This window comes from Archocentrus centrarchus, chromosome 9 (assembly GCF_007364275.1).
Source record: "Archocentrus centrarchus isolate MPI-CPG fArcCen1 chromosome 9, fArcCen1, whole genome shotgun sequence".
Lineage (NCBI taxonomy): Eukaryota > Metazoa > Chordata > Actinopteri > Cichliformes > Cichlidae > Archocentrus > Archocentrus centrarchus.
The window spans coordinates 25268115-25291731 of record NC_044354.1 but is presented as its reverse complement, the minus strand read 5'-3'; the positions used below and the strand labels follow the sequence as shown (position 1 = coordinate 25291731).

Here is a 23617-nt window from a genome sequence, read left to right as displayed (position 1 = left end):
AAAAAACCCCCATCTTTCTTTCCAGTTCATTCATTTTCCATTTCATTTCTTCTCTTTGTCTCTCTCTCTTCTCTCCTTTCCTTCCCATACGGAGCTCAGGGACATGATTGTCGTCTTGCTTAGAGATTAGTCTTTTTTTTTTCTACCACTCTCGCACTCTTGGCTCACAAGTACAAAAAAGGGAAGACACGCTTCCAGTTTTTAAGTGCAGTAAGCTGTAAAAGTCTCAAAGGAGCAGAAGGACAGAGAATCAGTTCAATATTTCCAGTTAGTTGCCCTTGCTGTTTGTCAAGTGATTTGAGAACAGGGGCAAAAAGCTTTGCTTGGTCCGCTCTTTGTAAAAGAAATGTGCCCTTCTGAAATCAGGTAACACCATTTGTTTGATTTCCGTGCTTGAGGTGTTCTCCTCGGCATTCGTCCTTTTTTTAAATATACAATTTACACAAGTGGCGACTGCACATTGGAAGCAGAAAAAGCCACAATCATGACTGTGCGTTGTCCGAAATGCAGTAATTAGAAGAGTTCATGTTGCTGAACACAGTGTATGAGTGTGTATATTTAACATGCTGTGTGCTATAAATGTCTACAGTGAGCCAAACAGGCATTGGCAGAGCGAGAGAGAGGGCGCGGGGAATCGACAGCATGTTGTTGAAAGAGAGAGAGAGAATTAGCAGGCATCCTCAAAAGGACAGAGGTAGGTTGGTTGTTTCGTTTTCCAACTTGGGGAACGGCGACGGAGGAGGAGAGGCCTAGACCGACGACTCCTCTGGGTTTGCATCGGGCAGCACGCTTCTCTGCTGCAGAGTGCGTCTCAGCTCTTCCTTGAAGGGGCTGGAGTAGTCGTTCCCACCCATGCCCAGGCCTCCCAGCCCGCCGCCCCCAGCACCAGTCCCGCTAGCCCTTTCCTCCCCTGCTGTGCTCAGGTTGAGGCGGATGTAGCCGTTGCTACCAGAGCCTCGGATGTTTGTGAGGCTGAGACGGCTGGGGGAGTGGATGGGCTGGCCGGGTATGGCGCTGGGTGACGCCGTGCTGCTGACGCTGCTGGGCCCCAGGGCATGACCGGGAACGATCTTCAGGGAGCCGTCTGAGTAATAGTAGTTGGCGCCTGTCTCCCAGAAGCGATCTTCATCAGTGGGCATCTTGCTGGGCACAAAGGTGGGTGGCTCCTTAGGCAGGGTGATGGGGTAGACGAGAGTGCTCTCGAGAGGCTTCATGTCAGCTCCCTTTCCCAGGGCCAGCTTCAGCCTCCTGCGCAGGTAAAGAGCTGCTACAAGAAGCAGCAGGCACGCTGCTCCGAGGGTGATGACCAGCACCCAGAAGAGGCCCATGCTGCTGTCTGGGGCCCGGGCTTCCATAAAGACTGGAGCACTGGCAACCACTGCCACCTGGTAGCGCTCTGTCTGAAACTTGACTCCCTGCTCCTCAGAGTAGCAGATATAACGGCCTGCTTGCATCTGGCCTGCTTCAGGGATGATGAGGGCTTTGAGGGTCCGGTCGAAGCGCGGCCCACCTGCCTCTGGATCACCCAGCTGGAGTTCACGATCGTTGAGAACCCAGAAAGGCTGAGCCAAGTTGGAGACCAACTGGCAGGGCAGCACCATGTCAGATCCCACCACTACTGTTACATTCCTCAGACGGGAGTGCTCTGTGGAAGAGAGGTGGAGGAGGGGTGGAGGGTGCAGAGAAGAGAAGACAACAGTGGGGGTTAAGTATCATCTGTAATAAATCCATTTCATATTGTGCACTAGGCATCTCTCCTGTGCCTAATTCAATTTATTCAGCTCAGTCCAAAGGTACTCGCTGAGTCCATTCTCTTTACTTGCTACTGATTTGCTCCTGCACTGACGGTCAATTCCCACCAGGGGACGCTAGAGAGGTGTGGGCTCAATACTCACCAGGGCTGGGGATGGAAACTGGCTTATCAAACTTGGCTTTTCCCCGGTTGAACCTCTCCAGCATGAGGTCCTGTGAGAGGGAGGAGGTGGACCTGGAGAGAAGAGGGCAGAAAGCAGAGAGGAAGATTAATAATGTTATAAACAAGAACTGAGAAAAGTTCAGCGGTGGAAGAAACATACACAAAATAAGGGGAATCAATGTAAAATGTAGAAAATATTGTTTTTTCCTACACTTTATCATCCAAATGTGTTTAATTACACAGACATTTCAGTAGAAATGAAATACTGTAAATGTAATTCTCTTGTCAGTTTTTGTGGTTACATTTGCTTCACAAAGCTGAAATCACAGCATGTAAATCTGATGTTCCTCCACAGCTTCAGAAGCTGGATTTATGTATTTCACTAGTAAAGAATACAACTTTTTTTTTTTTTTTTTTTTAATCTTCTACAACCCAAGATGATAATGCAATGGAAAAAAAATTCAATGTGAGTAAACTTGATCACATCAGAAAAAAGAAAAAGTTCCTTATAGTTCTGTTGACTTCATGTTCACTGCTCAAAAAAATTAAAGGAACTTGTTAATCAGAGCGTAGCATCAAATCAGTTAATATTGATCTGAGATATTGATCTGGTCAGTTAAGTAGCAGAGGAGGTTGTTAATAAGTTTCAGCTGCTTTGTGTTAAGGAAATTAACAACATGTGCACTAGAGGGGCAACAATGAGACAATCCCCCAAACAGGAATGGTTTTACAGGTGGAGGCCACTGACATTTTTCTCTCCTTGTGTTTTCTGACTTTTTTTTTTTTTTTTTTTTTACTAGTTTTGCATTTGGCTATGGTCAGTGTCACAGTAGCATGAGGTCATACCTGGACCCTACAGAGGTTGCACAGGTAGTCCCAACTTCTCCAGGATGACACATCAATACGTGCCATTGCCAGAAGGTTTACTGTGTCTCCCAGCACAGTCTCAAGTGTATGGACGGGATTCCAAGAGACAGGCAGTTACTGTAGGAGAGCTTGACAGGGCTGTAGAAGGTCCTTAACCCATCAGAAGGACCGGTATCTTCTCCTTTGTGCAAGGAGGAACAGGACAAGCACTGCCAAAGCCTTACAAAATGGCCTCCAGCAGGCCACTGGTGTGAATGTCTCTGACCAAACAGAGAAACAGACTTCATGAGAGTGGCCTGAGGGCCTGATGTATTCTAGTGGGCCCTGTGCTCACTGCCTGGCACCATGGAGCCCGTTTGGCATTTGCTTTGAACACCAGAACTGGCAGGTCCACCACTGGCACCCTGTGTTTTTACAGGTTCACTCTGAGAACATGGGACAGACGTGAAAGGGTCTGGAGAAGCCGCAGAGAACGTTATGCTGCTTGTAACATCATTCAGCATGACTGGTTTGGTGGTAGGTCAGTGATGGTCTGGGATGGCATATCCATGGAGGGACACATAGACCTCTGCAGGCTAGGCAACAGCACCCTGACTGCCATTAGGTATTGGGATGAAATCCTTGGACTCACTGTAAGACCCTGTGCTGGTGCAGTGGGTCCTGGGTTCATCCTGGTGCACGACAAAGCCCAGCCTCATGTGGTTTAGTTTTGCATTTAGGCTAGGGTCAGTGTCACTAGTAGCTTGAGGCCTCCTGGTGCATGACAATGCCTAGCCTCATGTGGCAAGAGTATGCAGGCAGTTCCTGGAGGATGAAGGAATTGATACCATTGACTGGCCCCCACACTCGCCTGATCTAAATCCAATAGAACGCGTCTAGGACATTATGTTTCAGTCCATCTGAGGCCGCCATGTCATACCTCAGACTGTCCAGGAGCTCAGTGATGCCCTGGTCCAGAGCTAGGAGGAGATCCTCCAGGACACCATCCATCATCTCATTAGGAGCATGCCCCAATGTTGTCAGGCATGCATCACGCATGTGGGGCCATACGAACTACTGAGTACCATTTTGAATTTCTGCAACGAAATTTCAGCAAAATGGACAAACCTGCTGCATCTTTTTTTCACTTTGATTTTCAGGGTGTCTTTGAATTCAGCCTCTGTAGGTTGATAAGTTTCATTTATGATGTGGCATCTTTTCATTCCTAACACAGTACCCAGTCCACATCAGTACAGATATCCAGCATGATGCCCCCACTGAGATCTGATGTGTTTTCAAAGTGTTCCCTTAATTTTTCGAGCAGTGTATATATTTCAGTTTATAAATGAAACAAAAATACTCCACTGAGTTCTTTTGCTGACTCAAAGTTACTGTGATGCATGATTACTAAGCAGTTTTTGAGTCTCTGGAGACTTTTTTAGCTGCCGGTTCCTTGACAGATTCCTGATGAGAGGAGATGATTTGCAAGGTGCACAGAGACACACTTGCAAATCTGGGACAAACACAGACTTGCCACGACGCGAGTGCCCGGGGCAAGCTGAAATACAGGAAGTCTATCTGGCTGGTGTCAGATGCTCTACTAACTCATCACAAAGGGACATAACCAGCCTGAACTTCACTTAAGAGGGTAAATTAGAGGCAAATCACTAGTTGACCAGACTGGTGAGGATATTGAGATGAGTCAATGGAAAAAGATATAATAGTCTTCCTTATTATAATTTAGAGCAGTGAAGTGGAAATTAGATGATGATGATTGGATAAATGAAATCAGCCTGTTCCAAACAGGCACTGAAATAATCTGATTTGTAAAAGAGTTTAAGGGGCACATTGCATTTCAATGTTGATTCAGATGCTTGTCTAACATTTGTATATCAGCAGGTTCCTTTAAACCAAGTCATTTTTTTCAGTGTACTATGGATGGAGGGAGCACTTAGGTATTAGTCTCACCCTCGGTGGAGGTCGATGCGGACACAGGCCCTACCCTCGCTGTCCCAAGCGCAGTAGGGGTCCCGGGCGAGCAGACAGTCTGGCTGAGACTGATAGCGGCTGCAGTTGGCCAAGGGCAGCTGGAGAACCTCAGAACGAGAGCCGATGTACAAGTACTTCTACAGAGAGACAGAGAGAGAAGAAGAAGAAGACGACAAAGACCAGATCCAGCAATCCATCCAGACAGAAACCAGAGAGAGATAGAAAAGAAGAAGAAAGATAAACAGGGAGAGGAGGAGAGGGACTCAGTTAGGGGTTGGAGGAGATAATGGGATAATCACTCTCAATTACAATAACATTCACCCCCCTGACCCTCCTCCAAATCCAATCTGGTTTGCACTCTTTTCGCAAAAAGCTGTTATAAAATGTCTGATCGCAGCTAAGCCAGCATTAATGAGATAAGCACTAAGCTTTAGGGCTGGGAACGCCCCGTCAGAACGGCATCGATCGGCCGACACGCCGTTGGAGAGCCGGAGGGACACAACGGCTGTCAGCACACAGGCTCAGATGACAGGGCAGAGAGGCTGAGAAAACAGAAGGGCCAAGGGTTCAATTCCCCACTGTGGTGAGGGATTGTAATGACTGTTATTGCGAAGAGACTTTTGGATTCATCAGGCAGCAAATCATCACAAGACAAAGGAGCACCGCTACCACCGGATACCAATGAACAAGTGATATGACAACAAAGAAAGCAAAAAGAATTCAAAAAAACACACTCAAGGAATATCATCATCAGAAGAAGAAGCACAACCAGACAGGAGATTCCCAAAATAAAAGGAACTTTGTAGTTTCCTCCCCATGAGAGACCATTAAGATTTCTCATCTCTCAAAAAGACAGAAAACAATACACCTAGGAGTCTTTGGTGGTGATATGTTTATACTTTACCATGGGAACAGCTGGAAACTCAAACTCAAATGGTTAAGCAAAAAAAACCAGAGGTAAATTAAATATGCTCTGTTAACATGTTCTTAACGCAAATCTATCGAGACACTTGCTTTCCAAGGATGTAGGAGAGTCAAATGTTTACATCACTTTGCCAAAGGCAGTTTTAAGACAGCTTTTACTTGTTCCATTCTGGGCTACTGTGGAAACATGGCAGTCCAACATGGTCGACTCTGAGACAGAGGACACGCTTCCCTGGTTGTAGTGAAATACTCAGTTTTGCTGATTGCAGTGACCCAGAAATATCTGCTGAAGTAGCAGCCATAATTAGAGCAGGTTGAAATGTCTAAATACTATGGAAAGGAGCTTCAGTGCGTCCTTTTTTTTTTAACCTCCTTTAGTGGAGGATACAGTCGACTGTCCTGTATGAAAGGACTCAAATCAAAGTGACATTACATCTAGTGTAAACTGCTGGTGCCTGTTCTACTTACCGTATTTTCCGGAGTATAAGTCGCACTTTTTTTCATAGTTTGGCTGGGGGTGCGACCTATACTCCGGAGCGACGTATATGTGACATTTATAACACATGAACCAAAATACTCCAGCCACTTGACATCTCCGTGAACTGCAGCTTTAAGGCAGTCTTGCGTAACCTGTGGGCGCAGTGGATGATGGATGGAGAGCACAGCTTAACGGCAACTGGGAGAATGCGCCACCCAACTTTCCTGGAAGTCATTGGATGGATCAAGAAAACATGGGCTTCAGTGACAAACCATCCTGTTGGGATTCAGAAAGGCTGGAATAATTGGAACTGCAGCTGACGACGAGCCTGACTAACGCGACACAGAAGAGGAAGCGGCGCTTCGTCTACGGAGTGTACGGAATTGTTTAGAAGTGACACCGAGGATGAAGAATTCAATGGATTGATGGTTTGGTTAACTTGTTAGTATGTTCTTTATGCTATGGTTATCTGAATAACTTAATGTTACGTTAACATACTGTAGCGATTCTCTTAGTTAGAGAGCGTGTTGATGTTGTGGGATTACGGACTGTTCGGGAGGTTCGTGAAGGCAGCATGGAGAGAGAGAAAAAGACCGAGAGCTTGCCTGTGTGTGTGTTGCTGTTCCGCTGTTGTAGTTGTGGTTGGCGTGGCTGTGGCCTACAGCAGCCGTTTTTCTGCTAATAAAGACGACCTTTGTTGTGAATATCGCCGACTTTGGAAGTGTGTTTACAACGTTACAATACCGAACACGTGTTCGTTGTGCGTCATGTAGCTGAATGTGCTACGTTAGCATAACGTAGGCGTAACCGTGTTCGTCCTGTTCTTTAATCCATTATTATTTTAAATTGCCGTTCAAGATGGAATTTGTGCTCTGAGTCTCGGATTATATCAACCCCCCCCAAAAAAAGTGCGACTTATAGTCCAGTGCGACCTATATATGTTTTTTTCTTCTTTATTATGCATTTTTTGGCTGGTGCGACCTATACTCCGGAGAGACGTATAGTCCGAAAAATACGGTACCTATAGCTTACCAATGCTAAACACAGAAAAATTGGGACCATTACACTACTTTATTAAAATCTGCTATGAGGTTTTGCCTTGTGTGGACTTTGTAATGCAGGTTTAGAGAAGGTCTCAATAAATAAGGACAATAATCAAAGTAAGTGTAGTTTGCACAGGTTATATTTGCATAGGTTATGTCCTCATTTTGGTAGTTGCTGCATTTCCAGCTTTTAGGATTATGACTTTTTTCATAATACTTCAGAGATGTTAATTGATACGATATGAAGACCTCATTCTAAACTACCAAAAAAAAGGAAGTTAAAGGTGATTATACAATGATGACAACTGAATACTGATTGTGAATACTGTCTTTCTGCTAACAGAACTGACTGGATGCAACAAACTGGCCCCTTGAAGGCATTTTTAATCTAAATCTGAGTCAGAACTAAATGAAAGCAAAATGTTTTAAAGGGCTACTGAAGCGATTCAAGGTGTCAGCGCGGCCCAGCAAGTGCTCGGCAAGAGGCAGCAACATCCTAAAAACACCTTCCCTCCACACCTTTCCAATTAGGGTGCTGCATCTGACATTAATATTCACGCCCACTTCACACGCTGATTAGTTACGGCTGGGAGGTGCGAAAGGTGTCAGGATTTGAACTTTGCTTTCAACAGCGCTCAAAATACCAACACGTTTCATTAGTGCAACACAAGTGCATTACTGTGAATGCCTTGCAGGAAAGACCATTTCAAAGTGTGAGCAGTTATCCCGGTATTTTAAAATAAATAAGATCGTATGTCATTTAATAACTCTTCTGCTTTCTAATGTGGTCAGAAGTTCATATCCTTGCCTTTGCTTCCATAAAGCTGAGGGACGTGTGAGAAAATAAGTAAGACTGGACAAAACTGACAATGATATGCTGTTTTATTGCTAGTCTGTGTCTTCTTCTCTCAGCTGCTCATCTGCCTCCATCTCACACTATTCTTTGCATCCTCTACTGCCACACCTTTGCACCTTTGGGAAGGGCCAATTATAAGATAAATAAAGATTATTTTCAACTCGGAATCATGCAAAGCTGCTTTAGCAGACTCCAGAACTAAAAAGTCTTTAGCTGAAAACGAGCAGAATAGGTCCTCTTTAAGCTAAATCTAATGACATTATCGTTGAGGTATTTTCTGTGACATGGCTTCTCCAAATCACAGAGCATCCCTTGCAACTACTTTCACATGCTGGGCTTTGTGAATTGACTTTCACGTGTCAAACTGGTCAAACGATTGAAATGCACCCTGTTGCCGGTGTCTTACCTTGGCGTGGGAGATGGTCAGGCTGTCCACTGGCTGGGCTGTTTCAAACAGCTGGATCTCCTCTATCACATGTGCCTCTGAACCCAGGATCACTACCCTCTGCAGCCAGCCCTCCGCTGCAGCACAGAGAGGAAGAGAAAGGAGGTTTGAGCTCACTTTATTTCTGTCCTTTTCAGTGAAATTTTCAATCAAAGTTCACTTCTGTGCAATAGTCATTCCTCACCCCTCATGGGATGCATGAATATTTCAAAGCATTCATCAAAACATATATTTAACTTATATTTGCCACTAGCGCCTGACTCCTGACACAAAAACCCGATAAACGACACACAGCAAAGCAGCTCATTTAAAATATCAATTTTGGCAAATATTAACCAAAACCCACCAGTTCATGTCTACAGTAATGATATGTATTAGTAAATTAACCCAAATTAACCAAAGCACCCGTCAATGCATAGCCATCAGTTTAAATATTAATGATCAGAGCACAAACACCTGTGGCTGCACAGCATTTTACTTAAAGATTAATGGCATCCAAATATATTCACAAACACACACACAGGCATAGGAGCTCATTTAAATATTAATGATGAAATATGATAATGTAAAAGCACTCCTTTTGATGCCAGCAATTTAAATATTAAAGCGCAAGCTGCAAAAACATAACCTATGCAGCAAACACTTTCTTCAGCTGCACTTTATGAACTATTGATTGCTAAAGACACACTGACTGTGCTGCTCAATTGCTCCTGCTTCATGCTGAGCTTCTCAAAGGCTAGCTATTCTGAAATGAACCTAATAAAAAACACAGGTAAAACTAAACTAACTGATCGTATCTGATTACCCCTCTGACATGTGCTTAAAGAGCCAGTATACAAATAGAAAGAGCCTGTAACTGGAGGAACTGACCTCAGTGCAGTCTTATATGGTGTTGTTATTAATCACACTTGGGCTTTTCCTGGTTTCAAAGCCAGTTTCACTAAGGGCCATACACCAGCACTACACTATGGGTCAGACATGTATTTATATTGACATGCTTCAACTGAACGTAAAATGTATGCCCAACATTGACCTCACAAATATAACTGAGCTCATGTAAAGGCCTTGACCAGTCAACAAAATTATGCATTTTTATTACAGTTATACAGGCAGGCTATCATAAGGCTGTCATATCGCAACATCAAAACAGCCTGTTTCACAAGTCTGGATATTACAGCTACTCTCAGTATAGTGCATGCAATAATAGATTTTTATTTTTGTCTCTGCAAATATTTCTTTAAGTCTTATGTTATGTTAGACTGGGCTGAGCATGACTGCTGCATGACCGTGTTAGAAATTTCATAATTGATGATGTAGTAAAATTTGCAAATTTCTCCCCAAATCCCCGACTCAGCCCTTTCATCTGCTATGAATAAACCCGCCTTTACAGCTCCCTTTCCTTTGAGCTTTGGCTCAAAGACTTGGATTTTGTTGCATGCTTCTTTTCAGTTCAGTAACTTTCTGCCTGTTTCCTGTCTGCTGGTGTGTAGACTTAGAAAAAAAAAAACTGAGACAAGTATGTTCTTTGGAAACTGATACTGTCCTGCAGCAAATGGATACACGGGCCTCTCTATTCATTCAGTAATGAAGTTCTCAGTCCCACACCTCTCTCGAGATTGTCTGCCTTCAGCATCAGCTTTCAGTTTTGTGCAATTTTGTATCAGCTAGCTTGTGAACTTGCAGGTGCAAAGCTGGTGTGCCCATGTGTTTGGTTTGGTGTGTGCAGAGGGTGCGCGTCAGTGTGCAGAACACTTCTGCAACTAGGAGGGCCAGGATATTTGAGAACCTTAAGACATATGCAGGCTGGCTTATAATTTGGCCTGTGGGCAATGATTTTGACTTATGTTGGCTGCAAAAATAAATAAATAAATAAAAACCTACCAGAGTAACATACATCACAAATGCACAAAGCCACAGTGTTATCAAGCTGCCTTTCATCAACATCAATTTGTGACTGAAAAGGTCAAGAAAAATAAATTCTCTTGCCAGAACATCCAGCTGCCATATTGAGCTCCAGCTCAGCAACAAACTTAAGATGAATTTAAAAGACTGGAGGTGCTCCTGGCCCTTTAACACCTCGGGTAACAGCATTTGAAGACTTTTTTTAAGTGGTGTGTGGGGAACTGATGCTGGAGGAAGAGGAAGAGGAGAGCCTGTGCTCCCTTCATGTAGGGCATTGTGAACAAGTTTAGATCCCTGGTGATGAAAGGTATTTCAGGCACAGCTGGTGGGGTGACCTTGATGTGTGTGTGTGTGTGTGTGTGTGTGTGTGTGTGTGGATGGAATAGTATTATGTGCTGACATGTGCTTTCTTCTGTGTTCCTCTTGATTACGAGACTGTCACAGATAATACGAAAAGCTAACCCAGTAGCCAAAGGGGGGCTTGAGAGATGGAAATACACATACAGGCATAGCAAGCAGAAGGCATATCACCACACTCGCCTCTCACGCCGTCACAGACCAGTGTCGGCTAATCCCTCAATCCTATAGCCTGTTTTTTCCCCTTAAAAACAGCCTCGTCAAGCACTCCTTCTCTCTCTCTCTCTCTCTCTCTCTTTTCACATCAGCTGTCGCTAATAGCTAATCAAGCCCGCAGCCCAATTGGCACTGTGAGCGCACGTCTGCCAAGGGCCCTGTTGAGTTTGTGCTGTGAAGCACGACAAGCGGGGATGACTGCACTTGGCTCAGAGAGTGTGAATGTGCATATCTGTGTGTGTGTGTTTTTGTGTGTGTGTGTGTGTCCATTAGTAAGGTGTGAGCGTCCATGTGCGTGTTGCAGCAGCCATGTGTGTGTCCGGATTGGCCTCACCGCTTGCCAGCAGAGAAGCCCTGAGTCCGCTGTTGTCACACTGTCAGTGTTGTCCCAGTCACTCTGTCTCTGCAGTGATCTGAATGGTAAGTAGGTGAGGCTTTCCATTCATGAGATGGGCTGCATTCAAATTCACATTCCTTGGAATCCACTATTAGATCTGTGTTATCCAGGATTAAGGCTCTGGGAGGGCGGGCTGATTTCTGATCCAAAACAAGACACCTGCGTATGGGCCCAATGGCTACTGACTGGAGATATTAATTAAGTTGCGCGTGCATAGACGCTTCCTTTGATGCATGAAGATGGATCTCAGCATGCAAATCTAGCCCCTAATTGAAACCCAGCGAAAGTCTGGCCAGATGGCATGTTGTTTTTGTGCCACCGTACCTTATGCCAGTACCTGTTCCTCCCTACTGCCATGGCCTGTAAGCTCTCATCTCTGTGACAAATACTGTATGCATATGAGACGCGCATACTCAGGAATGGGGGACTTTGCAGAAAGACTGTGTACACTGGCACGCTGAGAACAACACACCACAGGGGGTCAACTAAATAACAGAAACATCATGCATTATGATGTGATTTCACACCACTGTACTCCATTCATAAAGAAGATGATTCAACTTTACTGCATTTTTTTTTGAAGCTCGAGAGAACGATGCTCTCTTGGCCTGCGCTGCGGTGTGCAGAGATGGCCGTGAATAGTTATGTCAGTTGGAATGTAAGCAGCAACTGCAGTTGAAATGTCACAGCATTTGGGCCGTTAGTTAAAGAGCAAAAATTAGTTGAAGTGACAGTTGAAGTGCAAGCGCTGAAAGCAGCCGAGAAGTCACTCGAGGGGTAAGGCATTAAAGGACTTAAATTATTGCTTCAGTTTAAGTGTAGCTATGGAAGCAATCAGAGTTTTTGTTGAAGTGCCAGGGATGGTGGAAGTGTGCACACTGGAAACAGTTAAGCAGTTGGAACAGGCTCTAGAACTCAGGAGGGAGAGTGCATGATGACATTGCTGCATTTGTGATTTGTGATGCTTTTTTTTCCAATAAAAACACCGCTGTTTTAGCCAATAACCCAAGCCCATCTCATAATTTATACCTGTGCCGATGAAGAGCATGTTGTACGGCCTCTGGTCCAGGGCGCTAACGCGATCCACTGCCAGCCTTGTGAAGTTGACGCCCTTGGTAAGCAGCAGGAGGCGGCCCAGAGCTTTATCCTCCATCAGTGGGTGCTTCTTGGCAAAGTTGAGTGTGCCGTCAGGCAGCTGCAGGGAGCTGTTGTAGCCGTTCTCCCTGTCTGAGTTAGTTATACACTGCAGTAAAGAGAGGAGAAGGAGAGACAGGGGAGTGAAATGAAGCAAGGAAAGGAATGGAGAAAGATGAGGCGAAAGTAAGAGGGCCAGGAAGGAGAAAGAGGAAGAGGAGGAAACTTCTTAGATGCAGCTGACACAGGCTGGCATGGTTAGCTGGCTTAGAAATGAGTGCCCCCCCCCTTCTTCAGTTTTGTTTCACACTTGCTCTCACCTCCGCCTGCCATCATACCCCTTCCTCTGCTTCCTTTCCTGTGGAGCTGGATTATTATGTCCTTAGCTTTTCGTGTTGTGCCAGTTTTCCACCTCTAAGCTACACCACATCACCCATTTCTTCTTCTATTCTTCCCTTCCTCCTTCTGTATCCCTCCATCTCATATTTGCCTTCCCTTTTCAGTTAAAAACCAGGCACTACTTTTTTGCTTTGTGAAGTTGTCTAGTGATCAAAAATGAAGAAATCAGAAGTGCAAATTTTCAGAGTTTCTTACCGATCCAGGCCGCGGTGTGGGGACAGTACCCGTGTAGCGTCCCCACCTCTGCGATGCCTCTCTGTACTCCTTGTAGGACCCTTTAAACACCTCCTTCACGTTACTTATCTGATACTGACACACAGCTGACACGTCCACGTCACCCCTGAAACATGGCAGCAACACGGGGAATCAGTGATGTGTGGCAGTAATAACAGAGATAAATTACCTTTCATGCAAGTAAGAAAGATACACTAAACAGGATGTGAAAATATAACACAAGATAAGATACCTTTTATTTAACAATGAAATTTTGTTGGAACCATCCTCCAGGTGCCAAAAATAATAAATTATATGAGGTAGAAAATAAGAATATAAATAAAATAAATAAGGATCTGATATTTACAGTGAGCAGAGGTAATATGATATGATATTTACGGCGAGTAAATATACGCTAAAAATAGCAGAATCCAAAACTATCAGGCTAACACTGGCAGTGACGTGTGTTGCTTTTAAATGGCTTTCCTGGTAATAACAATGTAAATAGATACTAAATGTATGGTCTAAACTGACATGTTGACACATCTCCAGCATTTCCATGGTGAAGCAAGCTGATGTACAAATTGATGCCCATGTAATACGGCTCCTTCATACGCCAGTGAAATCCATCAATTAGTGCTGTGACTCAGGAAATGCATTTCATTTAATGGTGAGGTCGGGGGTTCGGGAGCTCTTAAAAATGTTTTTTTTTTCCCACCGCATTTTCAGACATCCAAGTGGGACTAAAATTGGGTATTGACGTCTGACCCAGACACATTAAATTATACTTGTACTTGATATCTCACAAATATCTTTCATTTCCCTGCTCATTCACCGGAATGAAACCATCTCTTTTTTTTTAATCCCGCTCTCAAACTGAGCCACTGTCGCGCTGACAGACAGGCATATAACTGTGAGCAAGCCAAACTGTGTAGTTTGGTACTCAGGAAGTGGCAAAGTTTCAATTTACACCTATTGCTGTTTGAACATTCATGCCTCTAAATTTAGCTTTAAACGGATTCCTTACTGCTGGTGCAAAATGTTCTTTTTTTTTTGTTTTGTAATGTGTTTTTTTTTTTTTTTAAAAGCGTTAAACAAGAAAGACCGAGTTCATAGCGTCATATCATGTGATATGTCCTGTGAGGGAAACGCTTCTTCATTCTGGAACAGTACGCCTACTGTTAGCGCGTGACAGAGCTGCAGGTTTTATAAGGTCAACGTCACAACTAAAGGACAGCACCGATGTCTTAGCAAGTTAAAAAGCGACCCTATTCACTCACATTATGGCTTGAACTCCGAATCATCATTTACATAATGTCCAATTATCTTAATGTTATCTCTATCAAAGCTACGGGGCTTTAAGGAATCCCCCAGCAAGTCACACAGAGACAGAAAGGGGATTAGGCTCTTTTTTTTTTTAAGCAGCAGAAGGAGCTCTGAATGAAGAAACAAAGCTTGAAGTTCAAAGCTGGCTCAGTTTGTGATATGATATCTTACTGAAGAGCACAAAAGACTCACATCAAAGGGCGCTGCCTGGAGACAGAGAACATCTCCAACTTCCCTTTCTGAAGACAACCTTCTGCCCTCGCTCCAGTTTCTTTGTTGATAAGTAGCTCATTAACACACTGCTGTTATGTAGTGGTCCAACAAACAGCCGTCTTTACGCCACTAATAATGCTGGAATAACTTCTCACAACTAAATCGTGACTGTCAACACCCTTTTAATTAACAGTTTGTAGTTTAATTATTGCACTCAGAATTTGTTTTCTATGAAGTTCTTCTAAGTGAAGATTTATTTTATCCTGCCGTGTTTTAAATAAGCGCGTCTGAGAACAGTGAGTGGACAACAGCAGAGTCGGTGTTCATGAGCGATCTGATTTGCCGAAATAACCAGGAGGGTGGATTTCTGCCCCTATAAAATAAAGTAGCTAGGCTGTGATACTAAAATGAGATTATAAATACTTTGATTCGACCAATCACTTTGAATCATGAATGATTTTAAAGTGCTTTGAGTCTTGCCATGAAAATTTATGTTTTGTGGTCAACAAGTTAATGTGATATGTTTAGAAAATGTATCCACCATCGTTTAAAGCTAAATTAAAACCATGAGACATTTAATCTCTAATAAAAGCAATAAACCATTTTCAGGGACACTCAAGCCGTATCCTCTCAAAATAACTCACACTAATGTCAGCTAAAGGCCTCATTAGACAGGAACTATCTAATCACACAAAGTACATAATTAGACTCATCCTGTCAGAGTGACCATTGGTTTTAATAAGAGGCTGACAGGTTGGCAGATGACAGCTGATAGCATATGTAGTAATTAACTCACATCTATTTGGGGTTTGTTCTGAAACAGATATACCTGCAGTTGCTTCTGCATGTCTCTGACTGCTCTCGCTCTGACTTACCACTGGGCGTGGAAGATGCCGTAGAAGGTGGTACCCTTCCAGTCCTGCCCCGGCAGGGTGAAGACGGCCCTCAGGTTGTTGAAGTAGACGTGACGCTCCGGGAGGGAGCACTCCAGCCGGGCTTTCTGGAAGGTGGTCCACTTCTTCTGCAGGGTCCTGGTACCACCCAGATCACCCTGAGAGAGGACACATCAGAGCTTATCTATGGCTGATGACTATTATTTTAGGATTTATTAAAGCCCCCCCTGCCTACTCAAAATCATGTTTTAAGTTTATTTTTTTGACCCCCTTTTGCCTTCAGAGCTTTATGTGGATGATAAAGTATTACTGAATGCTTTATTATCCACATAAATATTTTAGTTGATGGTTTTCACATTCATATTGGGAAGGAAGCAACATTTAATCTAATTTTAAGATGACTAAGCATTACAGTGATTTTATGACATCACAATTACTTTGGCCAATTATTATATAGGGGTGGCTGTAGCTCAGTAGGTAGAGCAGGTCACCTGCTGATCGGAAGGTCAGCGGTTCAAATCCTGGCTACTCCAGGCTACATGCCAATGTATCCTTGGGCAAGATACTTAACCCCAAGTTGCTCTCCGACCGTTCTGTCGGAGTATGAATGCGTGTGAGTGTTAGTTAATTAAAAAAGCACTTAGCTTTGTAACAATGTATGAATGGGAGTGCATGGGTGAATGCAAATAGGCTGTATAAGCGCTTTGAGTGCTCATACTGAGTAGAAAAGCGCTATATAAGAACTAGTCCATTTACCATTTAGTTCAGTGTGCAGCTTACACAAGTGTGACGTGAAAACTTAAGTGCAGAATGGCATTTTTTTTTCTTGATAAAATTCAAAGATTATTTTTTTTAAATTAGGTAATTAAAAAAGATCTGACCAATTAAAGAAAGCACATTATTTTTTAATAATTTTATAATTTTTTGGCTTCTACTTCAAATTTAATTGACTGCAGAGCTCCAGGGATTTTTTTGTAGTTATCTTAGTTTTGGTTTTACTTTAGTTGCACTTCCACATATTGGCACCATCTAAATAATATGACTGGACTATTTTGGTGATGTCATCCTGCATCATCTTCTGATGATGGTTAGGATCTGACTTTACTACTTCCTGTCTGTATGGATGTTCTTTGACGGCTCATCAAGAAACGACTCCTACTGATCATTATCATTTATAGGTTTTGGCCGTGGGCTGCAAAGTGATTATAAATGAAAAATAATGACAAACATGCAGGAGCAGGATGACAATGACGCGTCAGACAAAGTAATATTGTGTTACGATAGTTTGCTATCACAAACTATTGTGTGAAAGTCTTTAAATGGGCTGCACTCTCTCTCCTTTTCCTGTTATGCTGCTATGAATATTGTATTTCGCTGGCCTCGTCTTCACCCCATGAAAGCCAAATATCATCCAAGTAAATACATTGTAATTACTCTGTATTCATAATAAGAAATTTTTTCCACATCAATGGGCCGACTGAGCTGCTGTCATGTTGAAAAAGGATTTTAAAGAGTTTTTATACCCTGAGATGTTCAGGTCTTCCATAGAAATTGAAGATAAAGACACTAACAATATTAGCTTTTACAATAAAAATGGAATATATATTGACAAGGAGTATATTTATGTATTACTCTGTGAGCTCAACAGAGGCATATTTGCCATATTCCTCTCATTTCTATTATCCTCAGTGATTGCAGGCGTGAAAAAAAAACATGAAAATGTTCATTTTATAGCAATGAGACATAGACATTGTGCTCCTGCTGTAATAGCAGTATAAGCAGAATGTGCTGAATTATTCATTGCTGTAGTACAGATCATGTAAGAGCATCTGTTTCTAATTTCATTCAAAGAGCTTTATTGTTCATCCTCACAGACATTAAAGGGCGCTTCCCATAAACCAGAGCGTATATTCTACACTAAATTACACACATCTCCGCCGACTATTAGCAATCTGTCTGCAGTGTTTATCGTTTGCGTAGTTTAAAAGATGCTAAGATTACATGGTTGCATAAGTACGTGTAACATGACACTCAACTTTTGTTGCATGAACTGAAAGGTCCTTGAAATCGTGCAAAATAAAAAGAACCGCTGCCTCAACTCTCACCGACTCGCCTCATGTCAAAAATCACCTCTGTCTGTCTCTGGCCATAATCTCTGTGGTGTATCAAACCTAGTCAGTTGTCCTAATGAGGCCATTAATTAGGCAAATGAATGCATTAATTACCAAATACATCTATGTCAGTGCAGCTGTCTCCATGTAGCACACTGTTAGTAAACTGGCAATGAGCTGAAGCTCTGTTGGTCTTGTTGCTGGATCAAACAAAAGCACAGTACAGCTGACTTTGTGCAGACTTGCCTTTTTTCCCCTTTATTCTGCCATTTAAATAATCTTTGAGGGTTTTTTGGGGCATTTTTAAAATTTTTTTTTATAGCAGAACATGTTTATATAATCATGAAACTTCAAACATCATAGCAAATGAACAGAGCGATGTTGTTTAATTCAAACTTGTTTGATGGAGGCTTGGCAGTGGCGACATGTGTTCTTGATGCTTGGAGGTTTTATGATCGTTACTGATCATTTAAGCCTCAAAAGAAATATTTTAAGTAAACAGATGTGATTCCATTGTTATCCATCTGCTGAATCAGTAATTCTGTGACAGCAATTTTGCAGGTGAAGGACAAGAAATTCTTCATGATCAAATCAATATGACCTGCTGTGGTGAAGAAGATATTGGTGAGAGCTGACCACTACTCTTGTATAACAAAGTCAGGGTGTGTGTATTTGCATGCAGTGTTGAATCCTATGCTTTGCCAGCACTGGTAAAGGGATTAGCAAGTTGCTTAAGCATCTGATTTAACAACCAATCAGCATGAAAACCAATCCACGAAAGGCTTGCTTTCCCTTTTTTAGCTGTGTGTTCCTATAATGATATGCCTACATGTAAAAACTATAACTTCTCAATGTATTTACTCTATATATCGTTTACAACTGCAAACAATCTACCAGTTGCTTCCTTATATGGGCATCTTCTGCTGAAGCCTGCAACTCCTAAACTGTTAGCAAGTGCTGCCTCACATTATTAAGTGCTCAGAAACAGCTGCCAAAACAGCTGGAGAAAATGGAAAACAGCTGATTTGCAGTCAAGTGTGCACAAAACTATGATTGTGCAGTCAAATCTGTCCCTGTGCACTTACAGATTGATTACTGTTTGAATTAGTTTGTGATGTCCCCATTAATAAATGCTAACAGGTGCACTACACAGGGAGTGAGGTTAAGGTACTTTTAGGAGATTCTTAATTGAATCTGTTCAGGGATCAGTTTTGATTGTCAACTGTAATCGGGTGTTACCTTGCAGACGCGGGCCACCCGGGCCACATTGGGCTCCGTGTCACAGTCCAGCTCCATCGCTCGCTCGGTAAAGAAGAAGTAGATCTTGTCATCGTCGCCCTCTTTACTGCCACTGCTCTCCCTCACCAGGGCTGAGCCCACAAAGTCAGGCTCTGCACATACAGCAAACATGCAGACAGTCAGTATCGTATATTTACATGGAAACAGACAAGCCTCACCCTGCATCACGCCACCCACACACAGATACAAACACAGCAGCTTGACACCTCCATTTCATTCCCTGCCAGCCTTTCTCACCTCTTTGCCTATTTTCTGTCATCATTCTTCTTTGCCTCACCTCTTCTCCATTCATTTTTTCTCTCTCTCGTTTTTATTAATGGTCCATTTTCTGTGTGTTTTTTTTTTATTTTTATTTTTTTACTTCCTCTGGTCACTGCTCTCTTTCTCAGATTGGACTCCTCATTAGGTTCTGAATGTAGAAAGGCAGATACAGACAGTTTTAGACCCAAACTGCTGGAGGCTTTAAATTCAACAATTTTTATGCAAACGTGTGTGTTTTTTTTTTTTTTTTCAATTTCAAGGACACAGTCCAGATGGACTGGTGCTGTCAGTATTAAAGCCTCTGAAGCTGCCTTTTAAATAATCACAGTACACCACAACTCTCCACTGAAACCCAGGCCAATTAAATGCTTTTAGGCTGGTTAAAAATTGCTTGAATTAAGATGAGGCTTGCTTCTTCGCAGGTCTGTTTTTTAATAAAAGCTCTGTATTAGCATGAATAATGAATGGACACATCAGTCCAAACCCCTGCGTCGGCTGCATGTTCCGCCTCCCTCTCTCCGTCCTCCATTCCCCTCATCAATCCCTCAATCTTTTCATCAGCAATCCTCATATCTGTTCTTCCATCACATATTTTTTCCTGCTGTGATTTCATCCTCTTCTCTCATCTTCATTTCTCTCCAAGTGCCCCCCCCCCCCCCCCCCCCCACACACACACACACACGCGATAACGGTCCTTCTCTGCAGCCCAAGCACGGTCTTCATTTCCTGCAACTCAATTCTCTTTCTCTTGTTCTTTTGTTTCCTCATCTTATTTTTATTTAATGAACCTCTGGCAAAAAGAAGCCAGTTTTATCTCCCTCCACTGTGATTTTATTTTAAACATACATACATGTTTCATTTGCCAGTATCAGTGTGACTTGGGGGGAAAAAAGACTGAATATTATAGTTGAATTCAAACAAAAGTATGCATGACCTGACATTTTTCTTCTGAAGATAATTTGATAAACCAGCACACAGCAGCTAGGATGGAAAGTGGGTTTCTTAAAGAGTGAGAGTGGAAACTTTGTATCGTTAGCTGGCTACACCTGATAACAGTCTGGAAATCAGGCTTTTCCCTCATTTCTGGAATAACACAGTGCATAAACTTATTGTGTAATTCGAGGAAACACACACCTTGACCTCTCCTAACAAATGTCTTTATTGTGTATCGTGTTTTGGCTCATTTACTTTGTTCCACAGTTTTAATTTCAAAATAAAATGCCCACAAAAACGCAGCCTTTATTGCAGATCGTGGAGACTGAGCAGTAACAAATGTTTTGACTTTCAACAGGAAATTATATATTTTATGGTATATTTTTGGTTCTGTTTGTAGTATTTAATAAACTCTTTTTGAGTTTAATAAATATCTGAAGCTTCATACAGAAGTAGGATCCATATGAGAGTCTCCCTGAACACAATTATACTCAAGATGGGAACTTTTGCTCTTATTCTCTTTTCTTCCCTCCCTGTCTTCCCTCTTCAGCTGGTGGGCTTACCCATTCTCTCTTCTTTGTCTTATGTGCTCTTTTTTTTTTTTTTTTTTAACTTACCATTGAGCCAGGCAGGCAAGTATTCACTCTTCATGCTGTAATGCTGTTGACCCAGGTTCCTCAGAATCACTGGCTCTGTACCCAGGAAGTTGTTGAGCGTTGCTGAGTACAGCTCCTTATCTGTACCAACAAAATGCAAGCTTTAGTTTCATTCTTTTCTTAGTGGCTATTGTACAGGCTGACAAAGAGAGAGGGTCAGTGGTTCAGCTGGGAAACACAAATGCAGGACGGTGAATGGGTGCCTGTAGGTTCAGTGAATCTGTCCACAATGGAGTGAATGCAGCGTGCAAGTTAAACTGGACTTTTGGACTCTCAGAGCAATAGTATGGCTAGAAAACAGATGGGAAATTCTGCATGAGCAGTTTGTGGAGATTTGATGGACATTTTATGCTTCTTTTAGAGCTCTAAAAACTGTGGGGTTGTTCCCATCAGTATACAAAATTGCTGAGATGGAACAACAGAAGCTGACTGTGTGTGTTTTTCTTTTGATAATAGAAGTCAATGAATTTCCACCAAGGGACTTGTCTTTCTCTTTAGGTTGAAGTGAATCTTTAACAATGCCTAAACCTGTTCAGAAACATCCAGAAACAATTACTTTTATTACTCACACAGGGATATATGCATGTCTATACTTACCCACTATAAGTCCAGTGTGGCCCTTGGCAGGGTCATACGGGCATTTTCCCTTCCCATCTTCCAGGGCTGCAGTGTTGAGGGTAAAAGAATCTGCATTCTGCAAACATGCAAAGATTCGCACACACACACACACACACACACACACACACAGTGAGGATGATCAGTATATATCGACCTATGCTGCACAGCTGCAAGGTCTGTCTGTCCATTACAAGGACTATATCTTCACAACTCGCCATGTTGTCCTGTCGCATCAGTGTCACACAATATGCGTGCACATCTACTCGCTCAAGCCTTCACACGTTCAGCTAACCCTGCGTGAGACGCTGATTTTCCATTGCATTTATTTTTATTTTGTCACACAGTGGTCTTCGCCTCGGGTCAGATGGCTGAAATCTCAAGTTGACACCTGTCAGCACTGGCTCGCTGTGACTTGCTATCTAGGGAAATGCACGTGTACTTACCACGTAAGTGCATTTGGGTTGGAAGGCATAGGTGCCGCAGGTGTAGAGAAGCGTGTGGTTGTAGCTCTGGAGGAAGCGGATGTAGTTGAAACACTCGGTCTGTGAGAGAGAGCGAAGAGGAGTTATTTGAAACGCCGTCAGTGTTGTCTGCTAATGGGAAACTGATTCCGTCAGAAAGACTTTCAGAATATTTAACAGATTGTCTGAGATTTAGCTTTATGCTAAAGCTTCACTGAGACTTCTTTTGGATCATCACTAACCCTGAAAATGTTTGCTGATAAGACCCTTATATTAGGAAGGTGTGAAATCAGCGTACATTTACTTGGATCTGTTTGATATTGGTGAGCGAATCTATCCAGTGTCCAATTTAGTCAAGGCAGTGAAACAACATATTCATTAAAGCAAACAAGAAAGATACTGATTCATTCAAAAGATATGACTCCATATATCAGAATGATTCATGCAATGCTTTATGGGAAGTGCCCTTTAATGTCTGCACTGTGACGAAGAATAAAGCTCTTTGAATGGAAATGGAAACAGATGCTCACACGTGATTCATTCAACTGTAATAAATAAATCAGTGCACCAAGTTTATGTTGCTCTTAAACCAGCTGCAAAACAGTATCTCTATCTCACGGCAGTCATGTGAGCGATGTGATGCTTTTAAATTTAGGTTTTCTGCTCAATGCTGTCACTGATTTAGCATGAGATGTGTCTGGCAGACAGTCCTCTATCAACCCAACTACAAAACTGCATAAAAAGAAAACCAATTAAATGTAACAACGGGCATTCTAAATACCATATGGTGATTCCTGCGTAGTAAGTAAATTACCATATGAAAGCACTGTGGGATAGTTTTGCTGCTAAAGTAGATCAAGAGAATAAAAAGATTAAGAATAAAATGAGTGTTTACAACTGTCCACACCACAGTCCAGCACACTTTATTTGCACAGAAAGAAAGAAAAGTCATCGATCCTCAGAAGGTAAAGTTTCAGTGTGCATTAAGTTGTAATAAATGTTTAAAATCACTTGAAGTGTTTTTAAATCCCCAGTTGCACTAATTTCTAAACATATATTTTTTTACTTAGGTCGGAGGCAGTTTTAGTTAAAGAAATGCTGCTAGTGCTGCTCCTGCACTCCAGTGAACTATTACACCCTTACTCTTTCAAACCCCATCAAAAGTTACGACTGTTCATCGAGAGGAGGTTTAGCTTTATTTCAGAAACCTCTGCGTGCGTCTATAAAATATTTAACGTGACTTCTTGCAAATCAAGCCGCAGTGGGAGGTTTTCCCTGAGATTAAATTTGCAGAGCTTGCAGGGACCAACTCACACACCAGTTCATGTTTACAAATGTACCATAACTGATGGTGAGAACTGGAGGATGCTGAATTTTTTAAAAAATTTAAAAATCAAAAGATCCTTCTCTGACTGCATTACATCATTACGTCATAACAATAACAAAACACATCTATTAAAGAAACGGCTCTTTGTTAAGAAATAGGTGAGAAGACACCGCTATCATGCAAGATGGAACTTCTGGGATTGAAGAAGACCATGTATACCAACATTATGACCACCTGCCTAATATTGTGTTGGTCCTTCTTTTGCTGCTAAAATAGCCCTGAGTCATTGAGACATGGACTCCACTAAACCCCTAAATGTGTGCTGTGGTATCTGGACCAAGATGTTAGCAACAGATCCTTTAAGATCCCATAAGGTGTGAGGTGGGGCCTCCATGGGTCGGACTT

At 42.5% G+C, this 23617-nt stretch overlaps 1 protein-coding gene across 2 annotated transcripts in view; it reads right to left on the bottom strand.

Moving 5' to 3' along the window:
- Window positions 1-490: 490 nt before the first annotated feature.
- The window catches only part of sema4c (sema domain, immunoglobulin domain (Ig), transmembrane domain (TM) and short cytoplasmic domain, (semaphorin) 4C), a 108925-nt gene continuing 85798 nt past the window's right edge, over window positions 491-23617 (bottom strand). For both annotated transcript variants that reach the window (XM_030738259.1, XM_030738258.1), the window contains 11 exons: window positions 21868-21966; window positions 21404-21500; window positions 20768-20887; window positions 18897-19048; window positions 15529-15704; window positions 13097-13241; window positions 12398-12611; window positions 8458-8573; window positions 4730-4887; window positions 1896-1987; window positions 491-1645 (listed from right to left, as the gene is read on the bottom strand). In XM_030738259.1, coding sequence (XP_030594119.1) covers window positions 750-1645; window positions 1896-1987; window positions 4730-4887; window positions 8458-8573; window positions 12398-12611; window positions 13097-13241; window positions 15529-15704; window positions 18897-19048; window positions 20768-20887; window positions 21404-21500; window positions 21868-21966 — 2265 coding nt within the window. In that variant the 3' untranslated portion in view covers window positions 491-749. The remainder of the gene's footprint in view (window positions 1646-1895; window positions 1988-4729; window positions 4888-8457; window positions 8574-12397; window positions 12612-13096; window positions 13242-15528; window positions 15705-18896; window positions 19049-20767; window positions 20888-21403; window positions 21501-21867; window positions 21967-23617) is intronic.